This window comes from Dipteris shenzhenensis, chromosome 15 (assembly GCF_047967505.1).
Source record: "Dipteris shenzhenensis isolate YYH24624 ecotype China chromosome 15, Dip_SZ_1.0, whole genome shotgun sequence".
NCBI lineage: Eukaryota > Viridiplantae > Streptophyta > Polypodiopsida > Gleicheniales > Dipteridaceae > Dipteris > Dipteris shenzhenensis.
In genome coordinates, this window is record NC_141610.1 from 13181650 (window position 1) to 13208734 (window position 27085).

General features: G+C 44.9%; 1 protein-coding gene across 2 annotated transcripts in view; it reads left to right on the forward strand.

The window, feature by feature from the left end:
* The window catches only part of LOC147893388 (putative glycerol-3-phosphate dehydrogenase [NAD(+)] 1, cytosolic), a 53364-nt gene that overhangs the window by 13278 nt on the left and 13001 nt on the right, over window positions 1-27085 (forward strand). The window contains exons 3-4 of one of the 2 annotated variants that reach the window (XM_087385743.1): window positions 10967-11214; window positions 11393-11532. In XM_087385743.1, coding sequence (XP_087241869.1) covers window positions 10967-11214; window positions 11393-11532 — 388 coding nt within the window. The remainder of the gene's footprint in view (window positions 1-10966; window positions 11215-11392; window positions 11533-27085) is intronic. The other variant, XM_087385746.1, reaches the window with a different exon arrangement.

The following is a 27085-nucleotide window of genomic DNA, read 5'->3' on the forward strand; positions in this document are numbered from 1 at the left end:
TCTTGATTGTTCCCAGCCATAGCAACTGTGATAACCTGTAAAAGACCTGAAAACCCAAAAGCCTCAAGGCTATCACTGCAAAAAGCTGACTGTCCCAAAAATGACAGCAAATATCTGCAAATTTCTGACCCAAATCAAAGGGCAAATGTAGATCTGACCCAAATGTGACTGTGACAGGCAATGTTCACTGCAAAAACAGCAAATTTGGCAAAAGCCCCAAATTTATTGAGGGCAAATAGGCCAAAAAGAGGGCAAATTCAGAAAAGCCCCAAATTTAGCTGAAATTTTGCAAATGTGACCCAATGTATGCAAATCTGACTCAATGTCCTGCAAATGTAACTGAATGTCCTGCAATCTGACCCAATGTACTGCAATCTAAACAAGAATTTGCAGAACAAATCCCAAAACTCCAATTTCTTGCAAGAAATTGCAATTAAAGGAGGTGAAAGGAAATGAAAACCCCAAATTTTCCAATGTCCTGCAAAAGCCCCAAATCTGCAAATGTCTGTAAATGACTGCAGTGAGACCAAGGACCTGATTCTAGCCAATGCTAAAACAGATACAGAACCTGTGGTGAATCTGTACGGAATACCCAGATGAAGCTGTACGGAATACCACTGAAGGTACGTAGTACGGGGAGCTGGTACAGACTACTGACGACTGAAGGTACGGTGAAAGTACCTTGTACTCCTATGCAGGTACAATCGTACGGCGTAGGTACCTTGTAGGTACAAAACGACGTACAGTACGGAAGTACGTCGGATCTATCACTGCACCGTATGTACGGCGAACTGCAGGTACGGGTGTACGATTTCAGTACAGTGTACGGCGATGCACAACTTCAGTACAGCGATGCAACGGCTACGTGCAGTACGGCGTAGGTACGACGAAGTGCACGGATGTGCAGTACAGCACAGGGATGCGCAGGTACGGATGTGCACGGACGTGCAGTACGGTAACTACGCAGAGTACGGAACAGATAGCACTGAAGGGCCTCGAACAGGCTGTAAGGTACACAGATCTGTACAGAAGGTACGGACTGTACGACGCTTGCTTGTCGACCAGCGGGGCAGAAAAATCTCCAATGAGCAATGGAGACTCGGGGCTGAGGATAGCTGGAAGGCTAGAGCAAAACCTGCTCTAATACCACTGAAGATGCAAAACGAAGAGAGAGAGAGAGAGAGTGCAGATACAGGACGAAGTCAATATAGAAGTCACGTCAAAATATTAGATTGATGGATAAGGTTCCTAAACACAAGTACAAAGTACTTGTATCTAGGCCTAGGACTAAGTGTCCTAGGTGTCACATAGGACTAAGTGTCCTATGTGGCATAGAAGGCACTAACACTATAAGTGCCTACACTTATCCCTACAAGGCACATACCATGGCCTATAGGGCATCACTAGAACCACCAAAAGATGGCCTACAATCGTTTCTTTATCGAATTGCCTGAAAGTATCCCACCGTTGTCTAGCTTTTGCTTTGAAATGTGAGGGAAGGAAATCTCTCTTGATGAGCTTTTGAAAAGACTTCAAAGATTTTGGTCGCCTTTTACTGTGCTTAGCGATGTTCCACCAAAGTGCAGCACTCTCCACTAAATGATTTGCAGCACATTTAATCTTATCTTTTCAGAGAATTTCTCCCTTGAAACGTAATCATCTAGCTGATTGATCCAAAACAAAATAGTGCGTGCTTCTTTCTTTCCATCAAAATTTTGAAATGAGAAAGCTTTTCTACTTACCTTACTCTCCTTTCTCGAATTATGTGCTCTCAATGTGGCTTTGACTGTCTTGATAATAGGGTCATCGTCGGAATCATCGTCAGATGACTCATCATCAGATGAATGCCTCTTTCTTTTCTTACCATTGATTTTCTTTTCCAATCTCTCCTTATGCTCACACTCATCGGCCAACTCTCCCTAAAGTGCATCTAGCTGCTCTTGAAGTGTGTGTGGTTGTGGTTGATTTGCCATGATAAAGCGATAATTACAAATAAAGCGGAGCGGAGGGAAATAAAGACAATAAGTGTATGAGAAATTTGAACGGATGAAAAGTGTGATTCGAGTGTATAGTAAGAAATGGATGGTGGAAGATACTAAGTGTATGCAATATAAAGCAAAAGAAATCACTTATCTCGCTCTTTGATCGGACATAGACACGGTGATTTCATGGTTACAAATCGCCTTCTTGATTCCAGCTTCCTTAGATTTCACTTTGCTCTTTTTTTAATACACCTTTGTTGGTCTATGGAGTGGCTTTGCATTTGTGTTGCAGATCGCCAAAAGGGGAAAACGTCTTCTTTTTTAGAACTTTAGAGCTGTCTCTTTTTTTAATAAATAAATTTTCTTTAAGGTGCCTTTTTAACCTTGGGGCTCCTTTGTATGAAGTCAAAGGATTCCTTTGACTTAGTAAACGATTCTCAAGTACTCTTTGAGGCTACTGACCGTTTGCGTGCTGGGATAGCAGAGTCCGTGAACCGAGTAGTTGGCTGCTGCAAGACTTCAAGTCTATCAAAGATGATGGCGGTGGCGGCTTTGCAGAGGCTACTTCCCCAAGGGCGGTGGCACGGAATCTGCCACTGTTTGCGATGATAGAGGCCCGAGGGCGAGGCTTCCTGCTTTGGAATTCGGAGTACGAGAGCACGGGGGCCGAAATACTGTAGGCAACCGCAGGTCTGCAGAAGGGCGCACACAAATTGAGACCCCTAAGTCTAGAGGCGGCTGGCTGCACTTAATGCCCTAGTCCTTTAATGCAAGGCTTGGTCGAGTCTAGGGACATTGATGGGTGAGTTGATGGGTGAGCCGCGAGCGGGTGTCGGGTTGCTGTGAGTCATTGCTGATTGATGACTCCTGAGTGCTCCCAAGTCCCAAGGGTCTTGACTCCATGAGGGCATGAAATCCGGATAATAAAGGTGTAGGCTGACTGCGCACTGGGAGTCTACTTTGAAGTTCACATGGGTAAAGTGATCGAGCTATTGCAGAGCTCCCGAGATGATAACGCCGGCTAAGTACTTGGTGCGATTTTCAAAGTTCAAAGCCTAAGACTCGATGCACACATCCCTCGATGCAATCTTTCTCTTCCCCACAACCACGAGCTCTGTTTTTGCATATGTGTCACATAGTCCTCTTGAATCTTCCACAGGACTTCTCTCCCTTTCAATTTCCACACGAGGGAGATTCTCTTTTCTTCCTTCACACGAGTGTCACCAAGGCTCTAATACCACTGAAACCTTAAAGGTAATTATCCTCCACACAAATACACCACTTAATCAATTGGAGAAGAAGAAACACAATCACACCACGAAAACGAGAGTAGACTGGGTATAATCTCCCCCCCCTAGATGAGTGGCTCACGCTTCCTCATCTAGAGTATTTATGATATTTCATAAAAGCACAAGGAGCCAAAGTTATCCCTCTCTTCCAAAATGAGGGATTTGCTTTACATAGCCAAGTTAGGGCCCAAAATTAAATTATATCCATTCCAAAATATATTGCTCAAACTTGCAATAATAAAACAAATACAAAATTGGCCCAAGGCCATATATAATGCGCTGTGTGACACCTTGATCGGTACCCTCGCACTAACTCCAATCCTCGCTATGAGTTCCATCACTTGTACTCAAGCCGCCAATTACATTAGTTATTAACAATCGATTGACCGAATCACCGAATCAACCGATCCCAACATAACCGTGCTCAAAGCACAATAATCAAGCACAACACCAATAACACTAGCGACATCAGTATTAACATGGAATCACCCACAATACCGATCATCTAGCATGGCAAAACACAAGCTAGTCAGTCGTCCCCAACTAACCACACAAAGTATCCACTAGGACCCCCATTGCATCCGGTGCGCTCCTACCGGTGCGCTCCTATGGAGTACTTTGCCATAGTCACACTTGACTAAAATAATAATGTCCAAAGCAAGATATACCACAATTATAATAATGTCCAAAGCAAGTACTTTGGCCCATTTGATGCTAGCTCTCAAGGCCTCACAGTATATCTCTAGTGCTCCCTTGACAACCTTCAAACTCTCCATTGAGCCCTCCACGAAGAGTGTTGTGTAATTTGTAAACTCAGGGTTGAGAAGCTCCTCCTTGGCAAATCGAGAAGGCATCCCTATGAGACCCGATGCTTGAGATCTCAAGAAATAGCCTAGAGCCTCTGCCACAAACAGAAACAAGAAGGGAGCTAAAGGGTAGCCTTGGTGGACTGAATAGGACAATGCAAAGGGCTCCCATGTGTAACAACCGATGAATGTTGCTCTTTTCATACAAGTCCGCGACCCCTCCCAATCCATTGCACCAAGAAGCCCAACCTTTGCATGGTGCGCTCTAGAAAGGACCACTCCACCCTATTGTAGGCCTTCTCGAATTCTAAGAGAAGGATCCCAAGGGACTGTGACTCCTGCCGAGCTAATCAATAGCCTCTCAAAAAATGAAGATGTTATGGAGGATGTTAAACTCTTGAATAAAACTTGTATGAGTATAGTGGATGATGTGTATGAGGTGGGAGTCACAACCGCAAGCTCAACACCTTGGCTAAGATCTTGTACGGTATTCAGTAAAGTGGTCGGTCTTAAGTGGTGGATGTCGAATCTATCTCCCCTCTTTAGAATCAAACAAATCCATCCTTGACTCAAGGACTGAGGAAGGGAGCGTGAGTCAAAAATCTCATAAAGTAGTGGAAGGTTAGGGTCAGTCTATCCTCCCCTGGGCACTTCTGGGGCTGGGGGCCTTGAGGGCCTCTGAGAGCTTCTCATTGGTTAAAGGCACCTCTAGATGCATGTCATGCTCTGGGAGACCACCGAATGTATATGGGCCTAGATAGCCTCCTGAGCAATGAAGCTAGGTCCCTGCTGACCTAGGACATGTGGCATGAAAGAACTACTAGCTAATCTTGTCTCCTTCTTGTACACAATGTGTCCTAGAGGAATGATAAGAAAAGTCAGCTCTGTGAACCTTTGTGGCTTGGAGGTCAACATGTGCACACTAATCGTAAGCCACTGTGATTGCTCCTTGAGTGGAAGCCAAATCCTGCCTCAATGCCCTCTCCTGCGCATGCAGTGCCTTACGTTGCTTGAGAGCCTGGTTGCTTCTCTAGATGACATCAGCTACCAAGTTAACCACCCCTCCTCTGGAGGCGTGTCTGGCTATACCAGCATACCCTTGTCTATGCATGGCCTAGTCTCCCACATAGAACCTGTCAAGGTGCTCTAGCAAACCGTCGTGCTTCCTCTAATCAAAGAAAAATGTAAGCTATCAAGAAGCCTAGAGAACTCAAGCTCTTGCCATGGGTCTCTTCCGTTGATGGTGAAGATAAACTATTTTCGCACACTGCACTGTGTCGTCCCACTGCATTGTGTCGTGGGCAAACCAGTAAAAGAAGCTCCCTCTGGCTTATCATCCTCGAACTCTAGGTTGTTGGAGTCTCCTCCAACAACCCAAGAGTCAAGGTTTGGGAGGCTCTCTATGAGCTGCCTCCAAAAGGTTGGGCATTGTTGGCGACAAGCATGGGCATACACGTTCATGATGCCTATCTTGGAATCCCCCATTTGAAGACCCAATCATATTGCTCTTCTAGTGATGAGCTCTTCTTGGTCGTATATCTCTGGAGCATCGTCTGTGAAATAGATACATGCCTTGCCATGCCTGCCAATTGTGGGCTAGCAGATCTTAGGGCCTCTCCCTGGGAGTAGGTGTGGCTAATGTTGGAAAAACATGCTTCGAATCAAGAGGAAGTCCATTGTCCATCCTACCACGGTCCTCTGCAGCTCCTGACGTAGTATCATTGCCTGCGGCTGTTGACATGCACGATTGTGGAGCCTGTGCAGAGGGGTGTAGAACAAGGCCTGCCTATGCATGGGAGCCCACGCAACGACCTCAGACTTTTGAGACTTCAAGGGGGGATTGGAAGGAGAGTAATCCGTATTCGTGCGTTGTTGTACTGGCAACATCACCAGTTGTTCTCCAATCTTCAAAGCCCATTGCAACATGAAAGAGACCTTTATCCCAAGTGTGTTAGCACATTCCAGTACGAAGCTTGCTTAAGCTGAATCTTTGGTCCCAAGCAGATCAGTCTCATAGCGAGGCATAAATCCCCACCTTTTTGGTACAAAGCCTAGTGTCTCCATTTGTGATCCACAACTCTTTGCCCTAGGGGCCCAGCCAATCCTCCATCATCTCAAGTGGATTCGGGAACCAAAATCTTCAATGACCACCTTTTGAGGTTGTAGAATAAAAAATGTCATGTCCAACACAAGCGGGTCATTCTTCAGAATCTTGAGGTAGTTCCGTAGTCCAAGTTGCCAGATGTCTCTCGATAAGGGCTGCCTTGGGCGAGACTTCGGGCCAAGAAGTTAAGAGAACAGGTTGTCAACTTTTGATTGCTCCATGGTAGCTACGTCTAACAATGAAAGAGCGTTAGACTACGGCTGTGGGGATGAAGCCACAGACTCGGAGGGACAAGACTCAGCCTTGCCAATGCTCAAGGGTTGAGGTTTCGGGCTAGGATAACGCTCCATAGGAGGAGGACTAGAAGAAGAACAAAAAGAAGAAGTAGAAAGCGGGATTGTTGCAAAAGGAGAGGTCGGGTCCGCTCCACTTGGGAGTGTGGGACCCAGGCTCTAGGGCGACAGTCGCGAGGTGTGCTCGTTTCTGCAAGGCTCGGCCTGTAGGGGTTTTTAACATTTCACTCTGCGAGGGATTCGCTGGTTGTATAGTCCCCCCACCTGGCTGTTAGCCTCAATACCAGAGATCCCCTAGGTAGTGAGCTGGGTTTCTGTGAAACATGCCGATTTTTCTTTCGGCCTTTCAGTTTTTTTCCATATTCATCAGCACCTTTGGGGCTGCTGTTTTGTATGAAGTTTTTCAAGCATTAATAGAAGGTTCTTTTCTTTGGGAAAAAGAAGAGAGGGCGGGTTTGGGTAGTGAGTATAACTACCTCAGGGGATGTTAAGACGGGGGACGAATGAGGTAGTCGATCAAGCAATCGATGTCAAGTGAGCAGTACCAAATTAGCAAGCGAGAAAAAGAGAGCAAAGCAGAAATGGTTGGGCTGCCAACATATAATCTCATTGTATGTATGTACTCATCATTAATAAAGACTTCCTCAACATTGAACATGATTATAACATAATATTGCAAGTGTACATTAGTAATAGTGTTCTCTATTCTCATGAGATGTGGTTTGTCTATCAACAAAAGGTACTATATAGTTGAAGTGTATCACTTGAGAAAAACATAACCTCACTATATGTATATACTCCTCGTTAATAAAGCTTTATAGTATCACCATAATTTTGAAGATGATTATAACATAAGCTTGCAAGTCTACATTAGTGATAGTGTTATTTATTCTCATGAGATGAACTTGTATAGAAATGCTTTGGCTACTAACAAGTAGTATATAGTTGAAGTGCATCATTCAATAAAAACTTCAACATTGAACATGATCATAACATGTTATTGAAAGTCTACCTTTGTGAAATTGTTCTATATATTTTCATCGAAAGTACTTGAATAAAAAATATTTGATTGTTTTTGTCCCAATATATAGATAGAGTTCTAACATGCTACCTATTTACGAGCAGCCTTGCTCTAAATTTCATTAAATTCACATTTTGATGCATGAAATTTTAATAAAGGGTGCAACAGATCATGATAATCGTCTAAATCATGCCTTGCCATTTGTTTTGATATGTAACATGACCCCATCCGGATTTGTAAATCAAAAGATAGAGGACGTTAAAATTCTCCTCTTTTGCACCAATTAGTAAAATTTCATGCATTTGAATGTGATTTTAATCAACATTTAGCTGATTTGTTGCATTGGATTTAGAGGAAAGTTTATCTAATTGGGACCATGTCAATATGTTGTCTTTGGCTTCTACTTTTAATTTCTATAAGCAAAGATTGATTTGTTTTGGAATTTAATTCATTTTAAACAAAGGGATGTACTTACTCTTTAGATTTTGTTGGATAAGTGGGATGTAAGAGTGATTCATTAGGGAGGGATTTTTTGCAAACAGAAAAACATGGGTTTTGTTCCAAGAGTGAACAGAGTTTCAAAAACCAAGCATTTGCACATGCATGTAATGTCGACTATTCCATGTAAGGGGTCCTTGGAAACTTTTGACATGTGTGGAAGATTTCATTGGTGATATCACTTATGTTGGTAGAGAGAGAGAACTTGATTATGGAGGATTATAAAAAATTGAATGAGGAAAAGTGAGCGAATATAGGGTGTATCTTTACTAATGATGCCTTGGCAATGACATAGGTCTAACTCTCTCATGGACTTTTGAAGAACTATAGTTTTGCTACTAAAATAGGAGATTTGTCAATCTATTATTGTTTTGTTTTGATTGTTTTTTTTTGCTCACTTGCTTTTTCTTTTTTTGGTTCGCTCGCTTTTTGGTAATTCTCGAGATGAATGGAAACACTCGGAGAGGGGATATGAAGAGGAGGGGAAATCTAGAGGGGTGTAACAGGGGGCGAGGTGGATGGCTCTATTGTGGCTTGCTATTGTTTAAAAGCTTGAGTGCTTCGGGTCACTGGCTCCGAGGGATTTGAAGGAAGATCAAAGAAAGTCTCACCTCCCCAGTATGGAGGATCCTTTGACTTTGAAACTAGGAAGCTTTCTCTCTCTCTACTTCCACTCACTTTTAGGTCTAGCACGTTGCCTTTGGTTCTTTGCGACCTTCTTACTTAGCTTCTTCTGCTCGATTCTATTCCACTTACCCTCGGAAGGTTCCACCCAAGCGGTCTGGGACTCTTGTTATCGCTGCCTGGTAGGGCATTGAGTCCTGTCTATTCGAGGCTTCGGGGGAGAGGGTTTCGTCTCTGTTCTCTAGGGCAATCACATGCCAGGTGGCCCATTTTTTTGCATCGGAGGCACTGACCTGATAATTTAGAGATCTCAATCCTCTGTCGGAGCTCCCCCTTGTTGAGGTTTTCGAGGGAGATCTCCTCTGGGTTCTCTACAACCAGTTGGACTCAGGGAATCCCATCATCTACCACGATTGAGGCTGTGCTATCTGGAGGAGACTCTGGTACCGTGCCAAAAGTGCATCCAATAGAAGGAAGGATGGTCTTGTACTCCCTTGGGAGCCCCGGGAAGCAGATCATGTGATGGCTCCTATCCATGTCCTCAATTGTGAAACCATGGTGTCAAGGGAAAAGATACACTAAGTGTTTGTTAAGGAAAATGGGATGGTGACCTCTTGCATGTGGTTATCATCTAGTGCTAAGCTTGCCTGTAACCAATTCCTTATTTGACTCCTTGAGGGCATGAGTCCAACAATTCTGGTCACCACAGCCCTATCTTGTAGAGGTTGTATGTCCCCATAACATTGAAAAAATGAAAATTCCTATTAATTAGTTGTGGGGGAAAGAAGAGGGATGGTGGCAAGGCCATGATTAAACTAAGGGATAAAGGGGGGAGGAAAGGAGTTTCAATGAAAGAATAACGGAGTTAGGGGGCATTAAAAAGGGGCCACGAGGTGAGATTGGCGAAGGGGAGGAGGGACCACTTATGAAGGGGGCAGTAAAGAGGAAGGGACATGGAGGGGAAGGAGGGACCATTTATAATATTATATCTATCTTTAGGGATGCTATGCAGATTATGGGTTCGAATACCATCTTGATATAATGTGCACCCCTCTTAGACATAAGCTTTAAAGATTAACCCATGCATAAAATTTTTTTAAACCATGGACAAACATAGGTTACTTAGCCTCCACGGACCAAAACAAATAGGATTAAAGTTTTGTTGAGCGAATATGTCCCCATAATATAGCTCTGGCAATGCTAATTCGACTAATCACTCTTCAACTCTTAAACTGCTAACTTCACATGTTGTTTATCTTGGGGAGAAAGTAAAACCTTGATGGTAGTGGGAGTTGAAGGTGCTGCCATAGGAGCCCTTTTGATAGACAAAATATCCACTAAGCTTCTTTTCTCCAAGGTAAAAGCAAAGATCCCCATGCTCTGAAAAAGGAAGGGGGAAAAAGGAAAAGGAGAGGGAAAAGAAAAGGGGGACGAAAGCAGCAGGATCTCCACAGAAAGGCCAGCCAAGAGCTCAGGCTAAAGAAAGCTCTAAGTCTGAAATGGCTGGCAAAAAACACCAAAAGGACCCAAAAAACCTGCAACAAGGCTAGAAATAACTGCCAAACTGTCCTCCCTGGCTCAGCCAGGAGAACCACAGCCCAAGAAGCTCAAGAGTGCACCAAAAGCAGCTGAAAAGCTGCTCCTTGTACACCCACAACCAAGAACACACCAAAGAAGTAGTTGGGAGCAGGGCTGGATCTCCAGGGAGCAGCCCGAGCTGCAATGCGGCACTTCAAAGCTGCCTGCGAACAGAAACCAACACAAGGACCTGTCCCAGGTGGCTTGGGAGTGGCGCAGGAGCTGTAGAGCCTTAGGGGAGGGTTGAAATAAGGGCGCCACAGCTGAAGGGGAGGCCAGGGCTAGGCACGACCAAGGGGGACCAGAAAAAACAGCCCCTGATGAACGTGGCACCACCAACAGCTCCCTACAGTACTTCACGGCAGAAAACGAACTGCAGGCCAGGCCAAATACTGAGTGGAGAAGGGGTAAAAACAGAGGAAATAAAGGGAGGAGGAGGCGGGAGCAAGGCGAAGGGGAGCAGGGAAGGCGACTCCTGGGGGGCGGAGGGGAGGGTTCACGAGCTGCTCAGAGCTTATCATTGGTATAATGTGTTTCTGCATAGTTTTATGATTAATTCTTGCTTTATGGAACAGGAGTGCAACTTGCCTTGTGCTATTCTCATGATTGACAGTTGGTTTAGGTTGCTCTTTGCATACATTAGAGACAATCCTCCATGAATTATCTGCTCCATGAATTATCTGCTCATCTTCCATGTTGGTTTAGTTGCTCATTGCACTTCAGAGGTTCTCCCATGAGTCATGTGCTAATAAGATTGGAATCTACTTGCAGGTATGGTTGCTGCACTGACAAACGAGAGTGCTACAAGTAAATCGGTTTACTTTGCTCACTGCACATCTGAGATGATTTTTATCACCCATTTGCTGACAGTGGAGCCCGAAAAATTGGCTGGCCCACTTCTTGCTGACACCTACGTTACCTTGTTGAAGGGAAGAAATGCCTGGTATGGTCAAAAGGTTGCTCAAGGAGAGCTCAGACCAGATATGGGGGATAGTATTCAAGGAGTTGGAATGATTCAGGTGTGGCTTCTGTAATAATGATACTTTGCTCTACTCCTTCCTGTTTTGTGTATGCAAATTTGAAAGGGTATACAAGACTTGTTGGCATGTAATATTTTTAAAGGATTTCATGCTTCCACATGTGTGCGTAACACAGCTTGAGCGCAGCATATGATAAGGCAATATTTGCTTTCTGTAGGGTGTCTCAGCTGTGGAAGCATTCTATGAGCTACTTAGACAACCAAGCCTGAGTGTCATGCACCCTGATGGCAACAAGCGGGTTGTTCCAGTTGAGCTTTGTCCTATTTTGCAAACTCTTTACAAAATCCTCATTAAAAGGTTTGTTTTGGAGCTGCAATTTTCTCTCATTATAGTTTTGACATTGCTTACTTTTAGAAGGTTGCAGAAAATGGTAGATCCTCAAGGTAAGTCTTGCAGATGCTTTTTCATTGTTTTTGGTCAAATGTATCCAGAAAAAAGAGGACTCTGCTTGAAAGTAATCCTGAAAAATGTTCCGTGCACAAATAGTTGTAGAAATAATGTGACAGTGGTCTTAGTATATAAATATCATACATATTTGGAGTACTGTCTGATTGACTATCAATGAGCTAGGGGCTAAGGGAGCAGTGTAGATATCAGGAGGTGCTTTATACGCTGCATCTCAAGAAGATGTATAATGACCGGTAGGTTGGGTAAGGCATCTCGCTCCTTAGAGTGTGACCTAATCTTGAGTCACAGAAGAGTTGTGTGGCCTGTTGGGGTGTCTGTCCAAGAAGAGTTTCTCCTTCTCTTTTCTTTTATCCTTTTTTAAAGCCGGGGGGTGGGAGAAATTCACCGTCATCTGCAGCTGTACCTGCGCCAGGGTGTACCATCATGTAAGAAATCCTAGATTTACTATATTTAAAAATGTGCTAAGGAGCAGAAAGGAGACTGAAATAGCAGAGAACAAGGAATAATTGTATTGCTTGAATGTCTGTAGGGTATCCGTTGTGTGTCATCCATACAATTGGGCCTCCCTTATATAGAGAGTGAAGAGTCACACATGAAAAGGTGTGTACTCCAAAGTGTGTGTGCATGAAGAGGTGTGTACCCCTTGTGAAGGGTGTGACCCTTGATGAGAGGGTACATTACAATAGAAATGTCTCTTCAATAGAGTGTCTCTTGTGAAGGGTTGTGCTTCATAGGAAGTGTCCCTTCGAAAGGGCAAAGGTTGTGCCTCATAGGAAGTGTCCCGTCGAAAGGGCATACCCTTCCACAAGTGTCCATTCATCAAACCATCCATAAGTCTAGAAATAGAGAAAGGAATACGTCACAGATCGTGACATCCCCTCCCGCTCAAAATAAGACCTTGGTGCAGATAATGAACTGATGTAGAAAATATCACAGCAAATTCTGAAAATACTGCTGTAAAATGTCAGGGTACTGCTGTAAGTCTTCATCAGATTGCCAAGTAGCGTCGGAGTCGTCCAGATCTCGCCAAAGAACAAGGAATTCCGTGATAAGTCGATGTCGAGTCTCTCGCTATCGATGTTCCAGAATACGCTCAGGAATAAGGAGAACATAATCGTCTTCGATTTCTGGGACATAATCACTTGCAGGAGGAACTGCTTCATCGCGTGGAACGTACGTCTTTAGCCAAGAAATATGAAATGTCGGATGGATTTTACCCCACGATGGTGGTAATTCCAATTTGTAACTTAAAGGTGAATTTTTCTTGACGATCCGGAAAGGTCCATAGTATCTTGGTCGCAACTTAGGAAACACAGACTTAACCGTCTTATAGCGATGTGGGGCTACAAATAATAGCACCATGTCACCAATGTTAAATTCTAGGTAACGTCTATGTTTGTTGGCAGAGCGTTGATACCGCTCTTGCGCTTTTCGCATATGATCCCTGACTTGGAGTAGAATGTCTTGCATTTCTTGAACTAGTTGATCAGCTAGGGCCACTCGATGTTGAAGTACAAAATTCGTTGATACAATCGGAGTGTGTCCATAAGCTACTTGGAATGGAGTCATGCTGATGGCACTATGGAAAGAGTTATTATAAGCAAACTCAAGGAGTGGTAGATACTCTTCCCAAGCTGCTAGGCGTGAGCGTGACTGAATATAATGTCGAAGCATTTCTTCGAGAACTTGGTTGACTCTTTCAGTCTGGCCATCTGATTCTGGGTGGTAGGCTGAACTGAACAGTAGAGTTGTACCCAAAGATTTGAAGAGTGAAATCCAAAAGTGACTGGTAAACTTAGGATCTCTGTTGGATATGATATTCTTGGGCAATCCATGGTGTCGGAAGATGTGTTGTATGAAGAGTTTGGCTATGTCCGGAGCTTGTGCATTGCTTTTGCAAGCAACAAAGTGTGCCATTTTGGACAATCGATCAACAATTACCATAATCTGAGTGTTACCTCGGGAGGATCGTGGTAGTGTTGTAATGAAATCCATGGAAATACTTTCCCACCTTTCAGTTGGAACTGGAAGAGGCTGAAGAAGTCCTGTTGGAAGTCGTCGGCTTGCTTTCATTTTTTGACAAGATAAGCGAGATGTAACCATTTTGATGACGTCGCTTTTCATCTGAGGCCAGTAGTATGTTGCACTGAGTAACCTATAAGTCTTGTTGATGCCTGGATGGGCAGCATAAGGAACTACATGATGCTCTTTTAACAAAAGACGTCGAACATCCTTGTCATGTGGTACACAGACGCGATCTTGATAGTACAGAAGGACGTCCATATAAGAATAGGATGAGAAAATCTTCTGTTCGGAAATCGAAGGTTGATCTTTTGAAAGAACTTGTACTGCTGTGCCGAAGTCTTTATCATTGAAATACTTCCCTTTGAATGAATTTGGAACATCCACAGATAATGTAGAGATTACCATAGCTGATGCTAGAGTTAACCTGCTGAGAGCATCTGCAACTACATTGCGTAGTCCCGGAATGTACTCAATGGTCATGTGAAAGTTGGCCAGAAACTCAACCCAGCGTGCTTGCCGAGCGTTCATGACTGGCTGAGTAAAGATATACTTTAAAGAGTGATGGTCTGTCTTGACCACAGAGTCGGCTCCCATGAGATAATGTTTCCAAGAGCGATAAGCATGTACAACGGCAAGAAACTCCTTATCATAAACCGGGTATCGGGTTTGGATATCAGAATGTTTATGGCTGTCAAAAGCAATAACTCTGCCTTCTTGCATCAAGACTGCTCCTGTAGCGATGTCGGAAGCGTCGGTCATGACCTCAAATGGAAGGTTTGGGTCAGCAATAGCCATAACTGGTGTGGTAGTGAGTGCTTGCTTAAGTTGTTGGAAACTATACTTTGTTTCGGGAAGCCACTGAAAAATTGCTATGCTTTTCAATAATTCGGACATAGGAGCTGCGATTTCGGAAAACTGATAGACCTTCGTATGATAGAAGTTTGCCAATCCGAGAAAAGAGCAGTTTCGGATTACCTCAACCTTCTTGGGATCCACAGAGATGCCTTGAGCTGAAATAACATGTCCCAAATATTCGAGTTGGGTTTTGAAGAACTCACTCTTCTCAATGTTGATGTAGAGAGAATTTGTGCGAAGAACTTCAAAAACTTGGTGAAGATGTTGTTTGTGCTCATGTAGGGATCTGCTGAAAACGAGGATGTCATTGAGGTAAATGATGACGGACTTATCGAGGAAAGGCCTGAAGATGTCGTTCATTAGTGTCATGAATGTGGCCGGGGCATTGTTTAACCCAAAGGGCATGACCAAACATTCATAGTATCCATACTTTGTTCGAAAAGCTGTCTTGTACTCATCGCCTTCTCGTATGCAAATTTGATGATAACCTGAACGAAGATCAATCTTTGAGAATTGTGTTGCATGTAGAAGTTGATCGAAAAGGTCATCGATGCGAGGCAATGGATACTTGTTTTTTATAGTGAGCTTGTTAAGGGCTCGATAGTCGATGCAGAGGCGCATTGACTTATTCTTTTTTTCCAGAAGTAGTACAGGAGATCCGAAAGGGCGGCGACTGGGCCAAATGTGACCTTTGTCGAGTAGTTCGGTGACCTGTCTTTGGATTTCTTCATTTTGAGTGTAAGAAACCCGATAAGGAGGTTTCGACAGTGGATTACTGCCGGGAATAAGTTCGATTGAGTGATCCACTGGTCGTCGAGGTGGTAACTGATTTGGCAATTCCTGTGGAAAAATATCCAAGTAAGGCTGGAAAAAAGGTTGGTTGAGGTATTCAGGAGGATCCTTTGTTGGTGTCTCCTGGACTACCGTAACCAATAGAAGTGAAGTCTTTACTTGACGTTTACAAACCCACTTCTTTACTTGTAGGGCAGAGGCAACTGGGGTTGAAGGAGAGTCCCTAGAACCAATTAGCTCAATAAGTTTTCCCTGGTGGACAAACTGGATAGTATGGCTGCGAAAACTGATTGATGGATCATAGTCGTAGAGCCACTGTTGTCCAAGTATGACATCGTACTGAGAAAGAGGCATGATGTCGAAGTTGAACTTGTGTGTATAATGTTGGATGCGAAAAGACAAGTTTTTAATCCTGGTGTTGCACAAGAAAGTAGTTCCATTTGCGAGTTCAATCTGATAGTCCATGAGACTAGGACTGGTGGTCAACTGAAGTTTGTCGACCATAGAACTAGCTAGAAAATTATGAGAGCAGCCACTATCGATGAGGATAGTGACCGTTATTCCACGAATCGATCCTTGAACACAAAGTACTTGAGTGGCCAGGGAAGGTTCGGGGTTGCTGGCAAGGCTCAGGTGGATGGTATTTGCCATTCGAACAGCTTTGCCTTTCTTGTCTTGTGCTGGGGTAGCATCTTCTCTTTGGGAAGTGCTAGGTTCCATATTGGAATTTTGCTTTGGTCGCTTGGGACAATCGAACCATCTATGGTCGCCTGTACAGATGGTACAAAGTCCTTTTGTGCTGGAGTTGTTCTTCTTGTCAGTGGCCGCACCTTTATGTTGGGGATGTCGGTAATGACTTTGTGAAGAAAAAGAGGCGCGATCCTTGGAGGAGTGCTTCTGTTGAAATCCAGCATATGATTTTTGAGCCTTCGGGGGATCTTGAGACTGTTGCTGACCTTGATTACCGGAGTTTTTTCGAAATCTGGTGTTATCTTGAGGGCGAGCACCTTTGGCCATAGTAGAGTTCTGTGTGCGATTAGCACTCTGCTTCCCTGTGTTTTGAAAATCTGTAATGCGCTTTGCGTAAGCAATAGCGCCAGCTGTGGTGGTGATGTTTGCTTTAAGGACATTAATGCGTAATGAGGGATTTAGGCCTGAGATGAAAGCATGAAGGCGATCATCCTTAGTCAAACCATCAATCTCCAGCACCAATGTGGTGAACTGAGAGATGTAGGAAGACAGGAAGCCCGTTTGCTCCAACTGTCGGAGTTTTGATCTTGCTTGGAAGTCCGCATTGGCAGGTATGAACTGCTTATGGAGCACGTGTTCAAAACGTTTCCATGTTAACACACTTTTGCCATCCTTTAAGCGTCTTTGCCACCATAGAAAAGCTGTATCCTTGAGGAGGGAGGCTGCCAAGGCGATCTTTTTGCCTTCAGTGAGGTCAGCAGTATCAAAATACATGCGCATTTTTGCGAGCCATTGGTAAACTGCTCGGCGATTGTGTTGACCAGTGTAGGCTTCCGGAAGTTTGATGTCAAGTCTTTTAGTTTTGGAAGCTTGAAGTAAACGGTAGAGGACACGTAGTTCATGAGAGGGGGAAGAGTGGAGGAAGGGAGCAAGAGAGTGAGAGTCAGAGAGAGACACACTAGTGTGGGTGTGAAGTGAAGAGTGAGCCACACCACAAACTCACTTATGTTTTATTAGGATTAGGTTTACCCTATGACTGTCTTAAGACAGTCATAGGTGTCCTATCTTTAATTCTTTTAATTAAGGGTAGGCAATGTGCCTTTACCCCAACAACCTCCCACCTAAAGGCCAATTTGCCTGAAGGGGAGAAAAGAATAAAAATTACAGCAATATACAGTTACTGTATACTAGACCATAAAGTAAGAATGGTCTCATCCTAATCCCATGATGTGGCGGCAATGTGCAAACCGCTCTGTAGGCAAGCTCTTAGTGAGCAAATCTGCAGGATTATCATCAGTATGTACTTTCACAAGCTCAAGACGCTTGTCTTCCAGTACCTCCCTGATGAAATGATATTTCACTTCTATGTGCTTGGTCATCTGATGAAAGACCGGATTCTTTGCCAACATGATAGCACTCTGACTATCACAATGCAAAACTGGCATATCTCCTGTAATGCCCAAATCTCCCACCAGCCGAGTAAGCCATATTGCTTCCTTGCAAGCCTCAGTGGCTGCAACATATTCAGCTTCTGTGGTTGACAATGCAACGCATTTCTGCAACCGAGACACCCATGATATAGCACCTCCTGCAAATGTGAAAATATAACCGGTAGTAGACTTCCGGTTATCTGCATTCCCTGCATAGTCTGAATCTGTAAAACCATGCACCAATGCATCCTGCCTACCATAGCATATGCACAAGTCTTTGGTACCTTTGAGATACCTCAAGACACCTTTCACTGCTTCCCAATGCCGCTTGCCTGGATTTGCCATATACCTGCTGATGACTCCCACCGCAAAAGCAATATCCGGACGAGTGGCAACCATGGCATACATCAAAGATCCAACTGCAGATGCATACGGAACCTTGGCCATTTCAGCCTTATCATCATCTGATCTGGGGCTGTCCTTACTGCTGAGTTTTAAATGTGGAGGCAACGGGGTACTAATGGACTTCCCCCCCTCCATTTTAAACCTCTGCAGTACTTTGTCAATATACTCTTTCTGTGACAGAAACAAAAGTCCCTTGGACCTGTCACGAGTAATACGCATGCCAAGAATATGATTTGCATCACCCAAGTCTTTCATGTCAAAAGACTTATGCAGTTGTTTCTTCAAAGCACTAATCTCATGCTGAGATTTACTGGCAATAAGCATGTCATCCACATATAGAATGAGTAGCATCAAACTGCCATCCTTTGCCCGTTTGGTGTACAAGCAATGATCGGTCTCACACCGATGATACCCTTGGGACTGCATGAAGGCATCAAACTTCTTGTACCATTCTCTTGGCGCCTGCTTGAGTCCATACAAGCTCCTTTTGAGCTTACACACAAGCTGCTCTTTCCCTTTAACAGCATATCCCTCTGGCTGACTCATATAGATCTCATCATGGATATCTCCGTGAAGAAAAGCTGTCTTCACATCCATCTGACATAAATCCATGTCATCATGAGCAACAAGAGCCAACACTGCTCTCAAAGTAGTCATCTTGACTACAGGTGAAAAAATCTCATCAAAGTCAATGCCCTTCTCCTGCTTAAATCCCTTGGCAACCAATCTGGCCTTATACCGAGGTAAAGCATTTGAATCCACTTTGACTTTGTAAACCCACTTGCATGGCAAAACCTTTCTGCCTGCAGGTAACTGCACCAAGTCCCATGTATCATTCTGAAGTAGGGAGTCCATTTCTGACTGCATGGCTTTCTCCCACTTCTTTTTCTCTGTTCTTCCCATAGCTTCCTTGAAGCTGGAAGGCTCACCACAATCTGTCAGCATAATAAAATCAGCCACATTATTGGCTCCTGGAACAAACTTGGCAGGAGGCCGTTGTGCACGGGTGCTCCTCCTCACAAAATGTTCAGGATTAGGCTGCTGTCCAGCCTGTTCTTCATGCATGACGGGTGGCTGTACCACCATATCTGGCTGTTCTACAGCCCCATCTGTTGGCACATCCAGTGGTGCATCATTGGCAAAATTATCTGGCTGATTGTCAGCCTGTATACCCTCTTGAACAGGGTGATCTGCAGCAGGCTGCTGCTGCATATAAATGGGCATTTTTTGCTGTCCAACATCATCATAAATAACCCTCCTGTATTCCACAGGTTGCACGGGTTCCTTGTGTACACTATCTTCTTTAAAGATGACATCATTGCTGCGTATAATCTTCCGTTTAACGGGATCCCATAACCTGTACCCCATTTCACCTTCGTCACCATATCCCATAAAGATGCATCTGATAGACTTTGGATCCAGTTTGGTGCGTAGATCTTTGCGTACATGAGCAAAGCACTCACAGCCAAATACCCGTAAGTGCTTATATGAGGGTGGCTTGCCAGACCACACCTCCTCTGGCACTTTCAACTCCAAAGCCTTATTTGGTGACCTGTTAATAATGTGAACTGCTGTTTGCACGGCTTCTGCCCAAAAGCCATGGGGTAATGCAGCATAAGACAACATACATCGAACCTTCTCCTGAATAGTTCGATTCATCCGCTCACTTGCACCATTTTGAGATGCATTATGAGGGGTTGTGAGTTCCTGTTTGATGCCCTTAGCTTGGCAAAACTGCACAAAAGCATGTGACACATACTCACCCCCATTATCGGATCTGAGGCATTTCAGCCTACAACCTGTCCGATTTTCAACCTGAGCGACAAACCTCTTGAAAGCATCTAGGGCATCTCCCTTATGCTTCAAGAAATAGACCCACACCTTACGTGTGGCATCATCAATGAAAGTAATAAAATATTTGGCACCCCCTAGTGATAACTGTGGCATCTCACACAAATCAGTGTGCACTAGATCAAGTGGTGCTCTATTCTGGGGAGATCTCCTCTTATGAGGAGTCACAGAATGCTTGCCAAAAATACAATGATCACAAGTAGGCAAATCTGAAAAAGAGAGAGGCGGCAGATAACCCAAACGTGACAGTTCTTGCATTCCTTTAACAGACATGTGTCCCAACCGGCTATGCCACAATGAAACCTTTGGTAGCTCGGTTATGGCAACAACATGATTACCCACACTGGAAACATAAAGAGGGTACAAGGTATCACTCTTAAAACCCTCAGCCACTACAGTCTGGCCATCAGTAATCACCCATTTGGAATCCCCAAATGTGGTGTGGTAACCACTGTCATCTAATAAGCCAGTGCTAATCAGATTTTTCTTGATTTGCGGCACATGGCGAACACCATCAAGCATAAATGACTGTCCATCAGGAAATACTATCTGTATACTGCCAATCCCTGCAATCTGACATGCATAGTTGTTCCCAAGATGAACAACTCCATGAGTACCTGTGTAGGAAGTAAACCACTCCCTGTGAGGTGTAACATGAAAAGAAGCACCTGAATCCAAGAGCCAGGTGTGCATGTCATGACCATCAATAACCAAAGCATGTGCTATTACAGCAGAAGAGCATAAAACATCATGTATGTCACTGTCACTGTCCTCTGCTGCAACATTCACTGCATCCAAGTCATCTGCCTTGGCCTTGCCTTTGCCTTTGCTTGCATTTCCTGCATCCTTTGTTTCAGCCTTCTTGGCTTTCTGATCCCGTATGAACTTGAAGCACTTCGACTTCACATGTCCCTTCTTGCCACAATAAAAGCATTCAATGTCCTTTTTGCCACGGGACTGACTACGGGATTTGGACTTACTAGCAGATCTCCCCTTCTGCTGAGTCCTGCCTCTGTCCTGTACCTGCAAAGCACTTGAAGACTTGCTGCCTGCATTATTCTTCCTGCTCATCTCTTCCATAAGAAGAGAGCTCTCTACATCAGCATAAATAAGAGTGGCATTTGAGTTTGACAGGGTGGTCTTGAAAGTGTCCCAACTCTCAGGAAGAGTACACAACAAGAAAGTAGCCTTGAACTCCTCATCAAGGTTCAACCCCTGTGCAATTAGCTGTGTAAAGATAGCATTGAACTCACTCAAGTGTGAGGTCATAGCTGTACCTTCCTTCATGCGAAGATCAACCAGCTTCTTCAGCCAATAAACCTTACTGGCTGAGCTCTTTTGGGCATATAATTCTTCTAGTCTTTGCCATAGACCATAAGAGGTCTTTTCAGCCTGTACATTGAACACAAGAGTGTCTGAAATAGTAAGCATGATAGCTGCCCTTGCGGACAAATCAAGCTCTTCCCAGTCATCAGCTGCCATATCAGATGGCTTGACACCCTTTACCCTTATGGGCTTGGCAATCTTCTTTAACAGAAGGACGTTCAAGCACTGTTCTGCCCATAATGCATAGTTATGTGCTCCTTCCAGTTTCTTTATGTTCAGAATTGAAGAATCACCTCCTCCTGATGCCATATCAGATGAGGAAAGTACCTGACTCCCTGGAAGTAAAAAGACTGAATAAAAGTTCTGATTTCTCAGAAAAGCCTGCTCTATTCAAGAGCCAGAAGCACTCTCAAAGGTGCTGTTTTTTCTGTCAGTAAAATCTGCAGCAAAACAGTAAATGTCCCTGCAAATACTGTACCTTCTGACAAACTGTTCTGAGCTCAAAAAGGCATAAAAAACAGTAATTTCAGACTGCTGCTGCTGCTCAACAAGTGCTTAACAGTGCATAATCATCTGACAAAAACCACCAACACTGCTGTAAACACTGCTGTACTGACTGTACTGATCACTTCTCCCACCTCAGATGATGTATGTCGCTGACTCAAATTGCAGAGACCACTTGACAAACACCCCAAAAAACAGTAAATGACCCTTCAGCCTGTCACAAAACCTGCAACAGTAAATGGGATAAATCCCAGGCAATCACCCTTATACCAAGGGGAGAAAATGCATCTGAAGATCTCTGTCGGTAACCCAAGTGCTATCAAACAAAGTTTGGGCAAAAGCCCCTTGATCTGACACCTGAATCAAGTGGAGAACACCTCAACACTGAGGTAGCATGCAAAATGAAATCTCTCTGACACTTGTACCTGACAATGTGTAATGCATAGGCTGCCCCTGTGTACTCGGTAACAACACAACTCACAACGTACAGACACCAAGAAGAAAATCTTTTGAGCACTGTCAACGATGGGCAGTTAGGGACCGAGTAAACTCGATGCGCCCTGACCAAGCGTGGCTCAACTGAGATTTTCAAAGTGCGTACAAAGAATGTGACCTGCAACAAATGTCACCAAATGCACTGCGGAAATAAAGCAAATGTGTGCTCCCTGGCTACACACTGCCTCAAGGCATATACTGCATACACATCCAGGCAAAAGCCCTTTAATAAGATCACCCAAAACTGAGATTTTCACTCAGTAAATGCATAGAAACTCTTGCTGTACTGCTGTCCTTCTTGCAGCACGCGCTTCCCCCCAAAAAAAAAGAGACTTTGCAGCAAAAAAAAAAAACCAAGTCCTGCTGTTTCTGGACCCTGCTGGTTCGACGCCAACTCAGTGTACCTACAGACGGACTGTAGTCCGTACCTGGCTGTGAAGGACTATCGTCCGTACCTGTGTACGGCTGTCCGTACAGCTGTACGGACAGTCCGTACAGATGATGTAGGAGCTGCTGTAAAACACAGCAGCTATGCTGCTGTACTGCAGCAGGCTGGCGAAACCCACGCCCTCGTCAAGGACCTGCAAAAAGGTGCAGTATGCGCCGAAATGCGCCCGCGACCACGCCTTGCTGCTGTTGTACGAGATCGCCCGCGACAAAATGCGCCGCCTGCGATGCACACACCCGCGACCACCGTATCCCCTTCAAAACACGCCACCGTACGGCTCTGCGCCCTGGTCCGTACAGTCGTACGGACGACGTACGGTAGTACGGAACTGTCCGTACGTCCGTACGGTATGGGTGAGGATGAGGTAGAGAGGGGGGAAATCGATGGCTCTGATACCAGTTGAGAGGGGGAAGAGTGGAGGAAGGGAGCAAGAGAGTGAGAGTCAGAGAGAGACACACTAGTGTGGGTGTGAAGTGAAGAGTGAGCCACACCACAAACTCACTTATGTTTTATTAGGATTAGGTTTACCCTATGACTGTCTTAAGACAGTCATAGGTGTCCTATCTTTAATTCTTTTAATTAAGGGTAGGCAATGTGCCTTTACCCCAACAGTTCAGTGTTTTCTACCTCTGGTGGGAATGAATCCGCATAGTCGTCTGGTTGCGTCACGTCATCCTCTGTATGTGTGGTACTGCGAGAATCTTGAAGTCGTTGGACTTTCTGGACCAAGTCGGAGATGCTGTCCTGAAGCTGGGAAATTTGAAGTTGCAGTAGTGTTTCGCCTTGTACGTTGACTTCAGGGGTCTTTTTTGGACTTGAGTCTTTGATCTCTAGAGAGGCTTCACGCGAGCGTTGCGACATATCGGAGATCCCTGTGAGAAAAGCGCGAACATGCGCTCTAGTTTGTACCATTCCTGGAAGAAGATTCGGGCTGCTCCCTGAGGTTGCTCATGTTGGAGGGGGTAGGTGAGGCAGGATGGAACCACCCGTGGAAGTCTGGTAAAGGAGGTCCTGTCTGAGGTAATGGTGATGCCGAAAGGGGTGTTACTGCTCGTGAGAGGACAGGAGTAGGTTGCAGAGTCCACGGACCTGAGAAGGGATAAGGAGCTGCTGTCGGAAGTGGAGGATATCCAGGAGAAGGAGTGCCTTCGGAGTGTAAATACTGTCTTGGGGAAGGTACAACCTGTATAGGAGGATATCTGGGAGCTGAAGGAGGTGGAGAGTACCCTGGAGATGCTGAAGGTGAGGGGTAAAATTCTCTCCAAAGATGGACAGCAAACTCTTGAGGAATATCGGGTTCTGGGTATCTTCGTGTCTCGTGGAACACAACCTGTACTGTGCTGAGGTGCCTCACGCAGAAGATATAGGATGTGGTCCAAATCACTAGGAGGGCACGTGACACTGAAGACCCACGATGCAAAAGCTCCGAAATGGGCTGGTTGTGCAATCTGAACACGATATTTTGTGGTAGATGATGCCTGAGGTGTCCTTGAAATGCCAGGGGAATTACCAGGGGTTTCCATGCTTTAAGGAAACGTCTTTCATTTGCTGTAATTTGATAATGACAAGAAAATCCTTAGAAGTAGAATGGAAAGACTCCACCTGGCAATGATTTAATCTGCCAAATTGTTGCATAGAAGAGGCCTGCAGATTTCTGTCCGGAGGTCCATGTTGCAATGGGTGGCGAGGAGCAGATCTGGGCTTGGCATTTAATAGGATGTCTTCATCGCGATAGGAGGCTGAAACTGCTGCTGATCTGGCAGGAAAAAGGTGGCGAACCAAGGGGAGCAGGCTATCAATGGCGAAAAAAAAACTGGTTGCAGGCTGATTTGCGGCAAAATGGCTGGCTGATGCCGTGCTCACGCTGCAGGCTGGCAGGAAACAGGGCCGAAAAACCAGCGAGACTAGGGGCTGCAGATGGCGAGGGGGCTGACAGCGAAATGGTGAGGGGGCTGGCAGCGAAATGGCGAGGCAGGGACTGGCAGCGAAATGGCACAAGCAGGGGCTGGCAGCGAAATGGCGCAAGCAGGGCTGGCAGCAAAATGGCAGCGAGCAGGGGTGGCAGCGAGCAGGGGCTGGCAGCGAGATGGCGCGAGCAGGGGCTGGCAGCGAAACCAACCTGATTTGACGAAAAATCTGTAGGCGTTGAAAAGGTTCGTCCCTTTTTCTTTTTTGTTTGGGCTGCCTACATGTGGTGGTTGCCCAAAAATTGAAGGGTGGGTTTATTTAACCCTAGGGTAGCTAGGGTAACCCTAAGGTTGGGGGCCGGGTTTTTCATTTTAACCCCTCTAGGTACCCTTTTATAAGTGCTTGGTGCCTAAAAGGTGTGCCTATTCGAAGGGGTGTGACCCTTGGAATAGGTGCACCTTTTCATGAAGGGGTATGTCCCTGTTTTTAAAAGGGGTGTCCCTACATGAATAGGTGTGTCCTTTTGTCCACGATAGGGTATGTCCCTTGGGTGAGGAGTCGAGACTCTTCATCAAAAGGTGTGTCCGATGGTGGAAAAGGTGCGTCCCTTGGTTTTGGGACAGCCCAAGCACCTGAAAAGACACGATTTTTGTCGTGTCCATTCACATCAACTCGTGATGTGCGAGAGATGGAGAGGCCATAGATGACTTTAGGTAGGGTTGGCGCGAAAAATTTTTACGCTCATCCTCTCCATCTCTTCCATGCACAATGTGCACGGATATCCTTCTAGCGGAAAAGATGTATCAGATCGGCGCTAGAAGGTGGGGGGCATTTCCTACAGGCAGGAGCAAATTTTGCTCTGATACCACTGTAAGAAATCCTAGATTTACTATATTTAAAAATGTGCTAAGGAGCAGAAAGGAGACTGTCTTCTATGAGTCTCCCTCAAGGTTGAGATGGCATTTTCAGCCTCCGTCTTGGTTTTTAATTAGCTCATTTTGAGCTGGTTTTTTCTCCCCTCATGCATTGCATGATGTACTCCTACATTTGAACTTGCTCTCGCGGTTTTTGTTCATACTTAATGAAGTAATTTTCTTGAAAAAAAAAAAAAAGCTCTCTGTCACGCACTTGTCTCCCATTTGTTTGACATGACCTCTTGTGAAGGTAAATATGCTTTCCCAAACTGAGAAGAAAAATATCGAACACAAGTTGCAACAAGCTGTGCCCTAGAAGAAGTCCAAGCACCATCTGATAACAAAGCCCTGCAAATATTTTGAGAAGACCTTCTGTAATGCAGCCCTTTAAAAAATGATTTGGAGGAGCAATTCGTAGGAGTCATTATAGGACAATGTGATTGTCTCCTTTTCTAGAAGCATCAATGATACTTGTTTCTTTTTGTTTTGGGTAGATTGCAGATATTGATGGATTTGTTAATGGTAAGAGGAGTTGCGTTTTGTGCATATGTGGGTGAGGAAATCCGAATCTACATGCATTGTTTTTTTTTTTCCAAGTTCTTTTATGTCTGTGCGTTTGGAAGTGTCTTTCTAGGCCTTTTTAAAAGAGAACTATCGGTTGAAATGTACGTGTCCACAAACGACTCTACTTGTTCTTTTGAGGACATACCATAAATAGGACCATCTTGCACCCATATTAAACCATGGTCATGTTGGCTCCTATTATGCTCTAGCCGAGATAGCATGACCTAGGAAAGATCGGTGGGCATTTTCTCTTAGATGACCGACTTCTGTAATATTTCATGTGCGTAAATTAAATGGTCAAGGGAATTAACTGCCAAGGTCCTAGGTGAGGGTGTATTGGCATCGACTAGGTGGTTCTGAGTACTAAGGCCTAGGTACACCTAAATGTGTAAAAATGCCAAGGGGCAAATGTTTTAAGTGTGCCCCAAGAGAGGGGTAAATGGTGTACCAAGCTAAAGGTCTAAAATGTTGACATGTGGCAGGAGGGAACCATCTAGGGAATTGTGGGCTTGTGGATAAGCATGAAGAAAAAAAAGTTATGTATCTTTATGGGCATGCAATCCATGAGAGAGGCTGGGAGGATATTCGGGATGCCTACGCCTGTGAATTTTGTCCGTGAATTCGACAGAGCAAAAGAGAGATTAGTTAGTGACTGTATCATTTGGTATCAGAGCACATAACATCTGGGAGCGTGGATGAACGAGTTGCGTAGAAGGGACGAGCTGTCTACGTGAACCCGTTGGTTTATGGTTAGCTTAGAGCCAGGGAATGGTGGCGCGTGAGACTGAAATTAGAGAAAGGCCCTTCGACGCGATAAGCGTTGTTGGGTGAAACACCTGTGAAATCAGCGTGGCTCAGGCTGGACGAGGGGATTACAACGTGTGCTTTTAAACGGTCACGGGATTTGGCCGTCTCAGCCGTCGGCATCAGGCAAGGATTAGAGGTGGTTATTCATTTGGTAAATGATGCGTGGCGATGGGCGATGCACGGGCAGCGATGGTAACATGGGGGCTCGATGGCGATGCGTGGCTGATTAGCCCAACGAAGTAGTCAGGTACTGGTTCGATCGACTGGCCATCTATCAGCTCCTCAAGGCAGCAAATAGGAGCAGTGCAGCTACGATAGGTTGATGAGCAGCGCCAAAGATGCGTGGGAGGTTGCACATCTGGGATGTGGTCACGAAAATAGCTCGTGAGCACTGAGGCTGATTCCGAAACAAAGAGTAGGCTGATTTT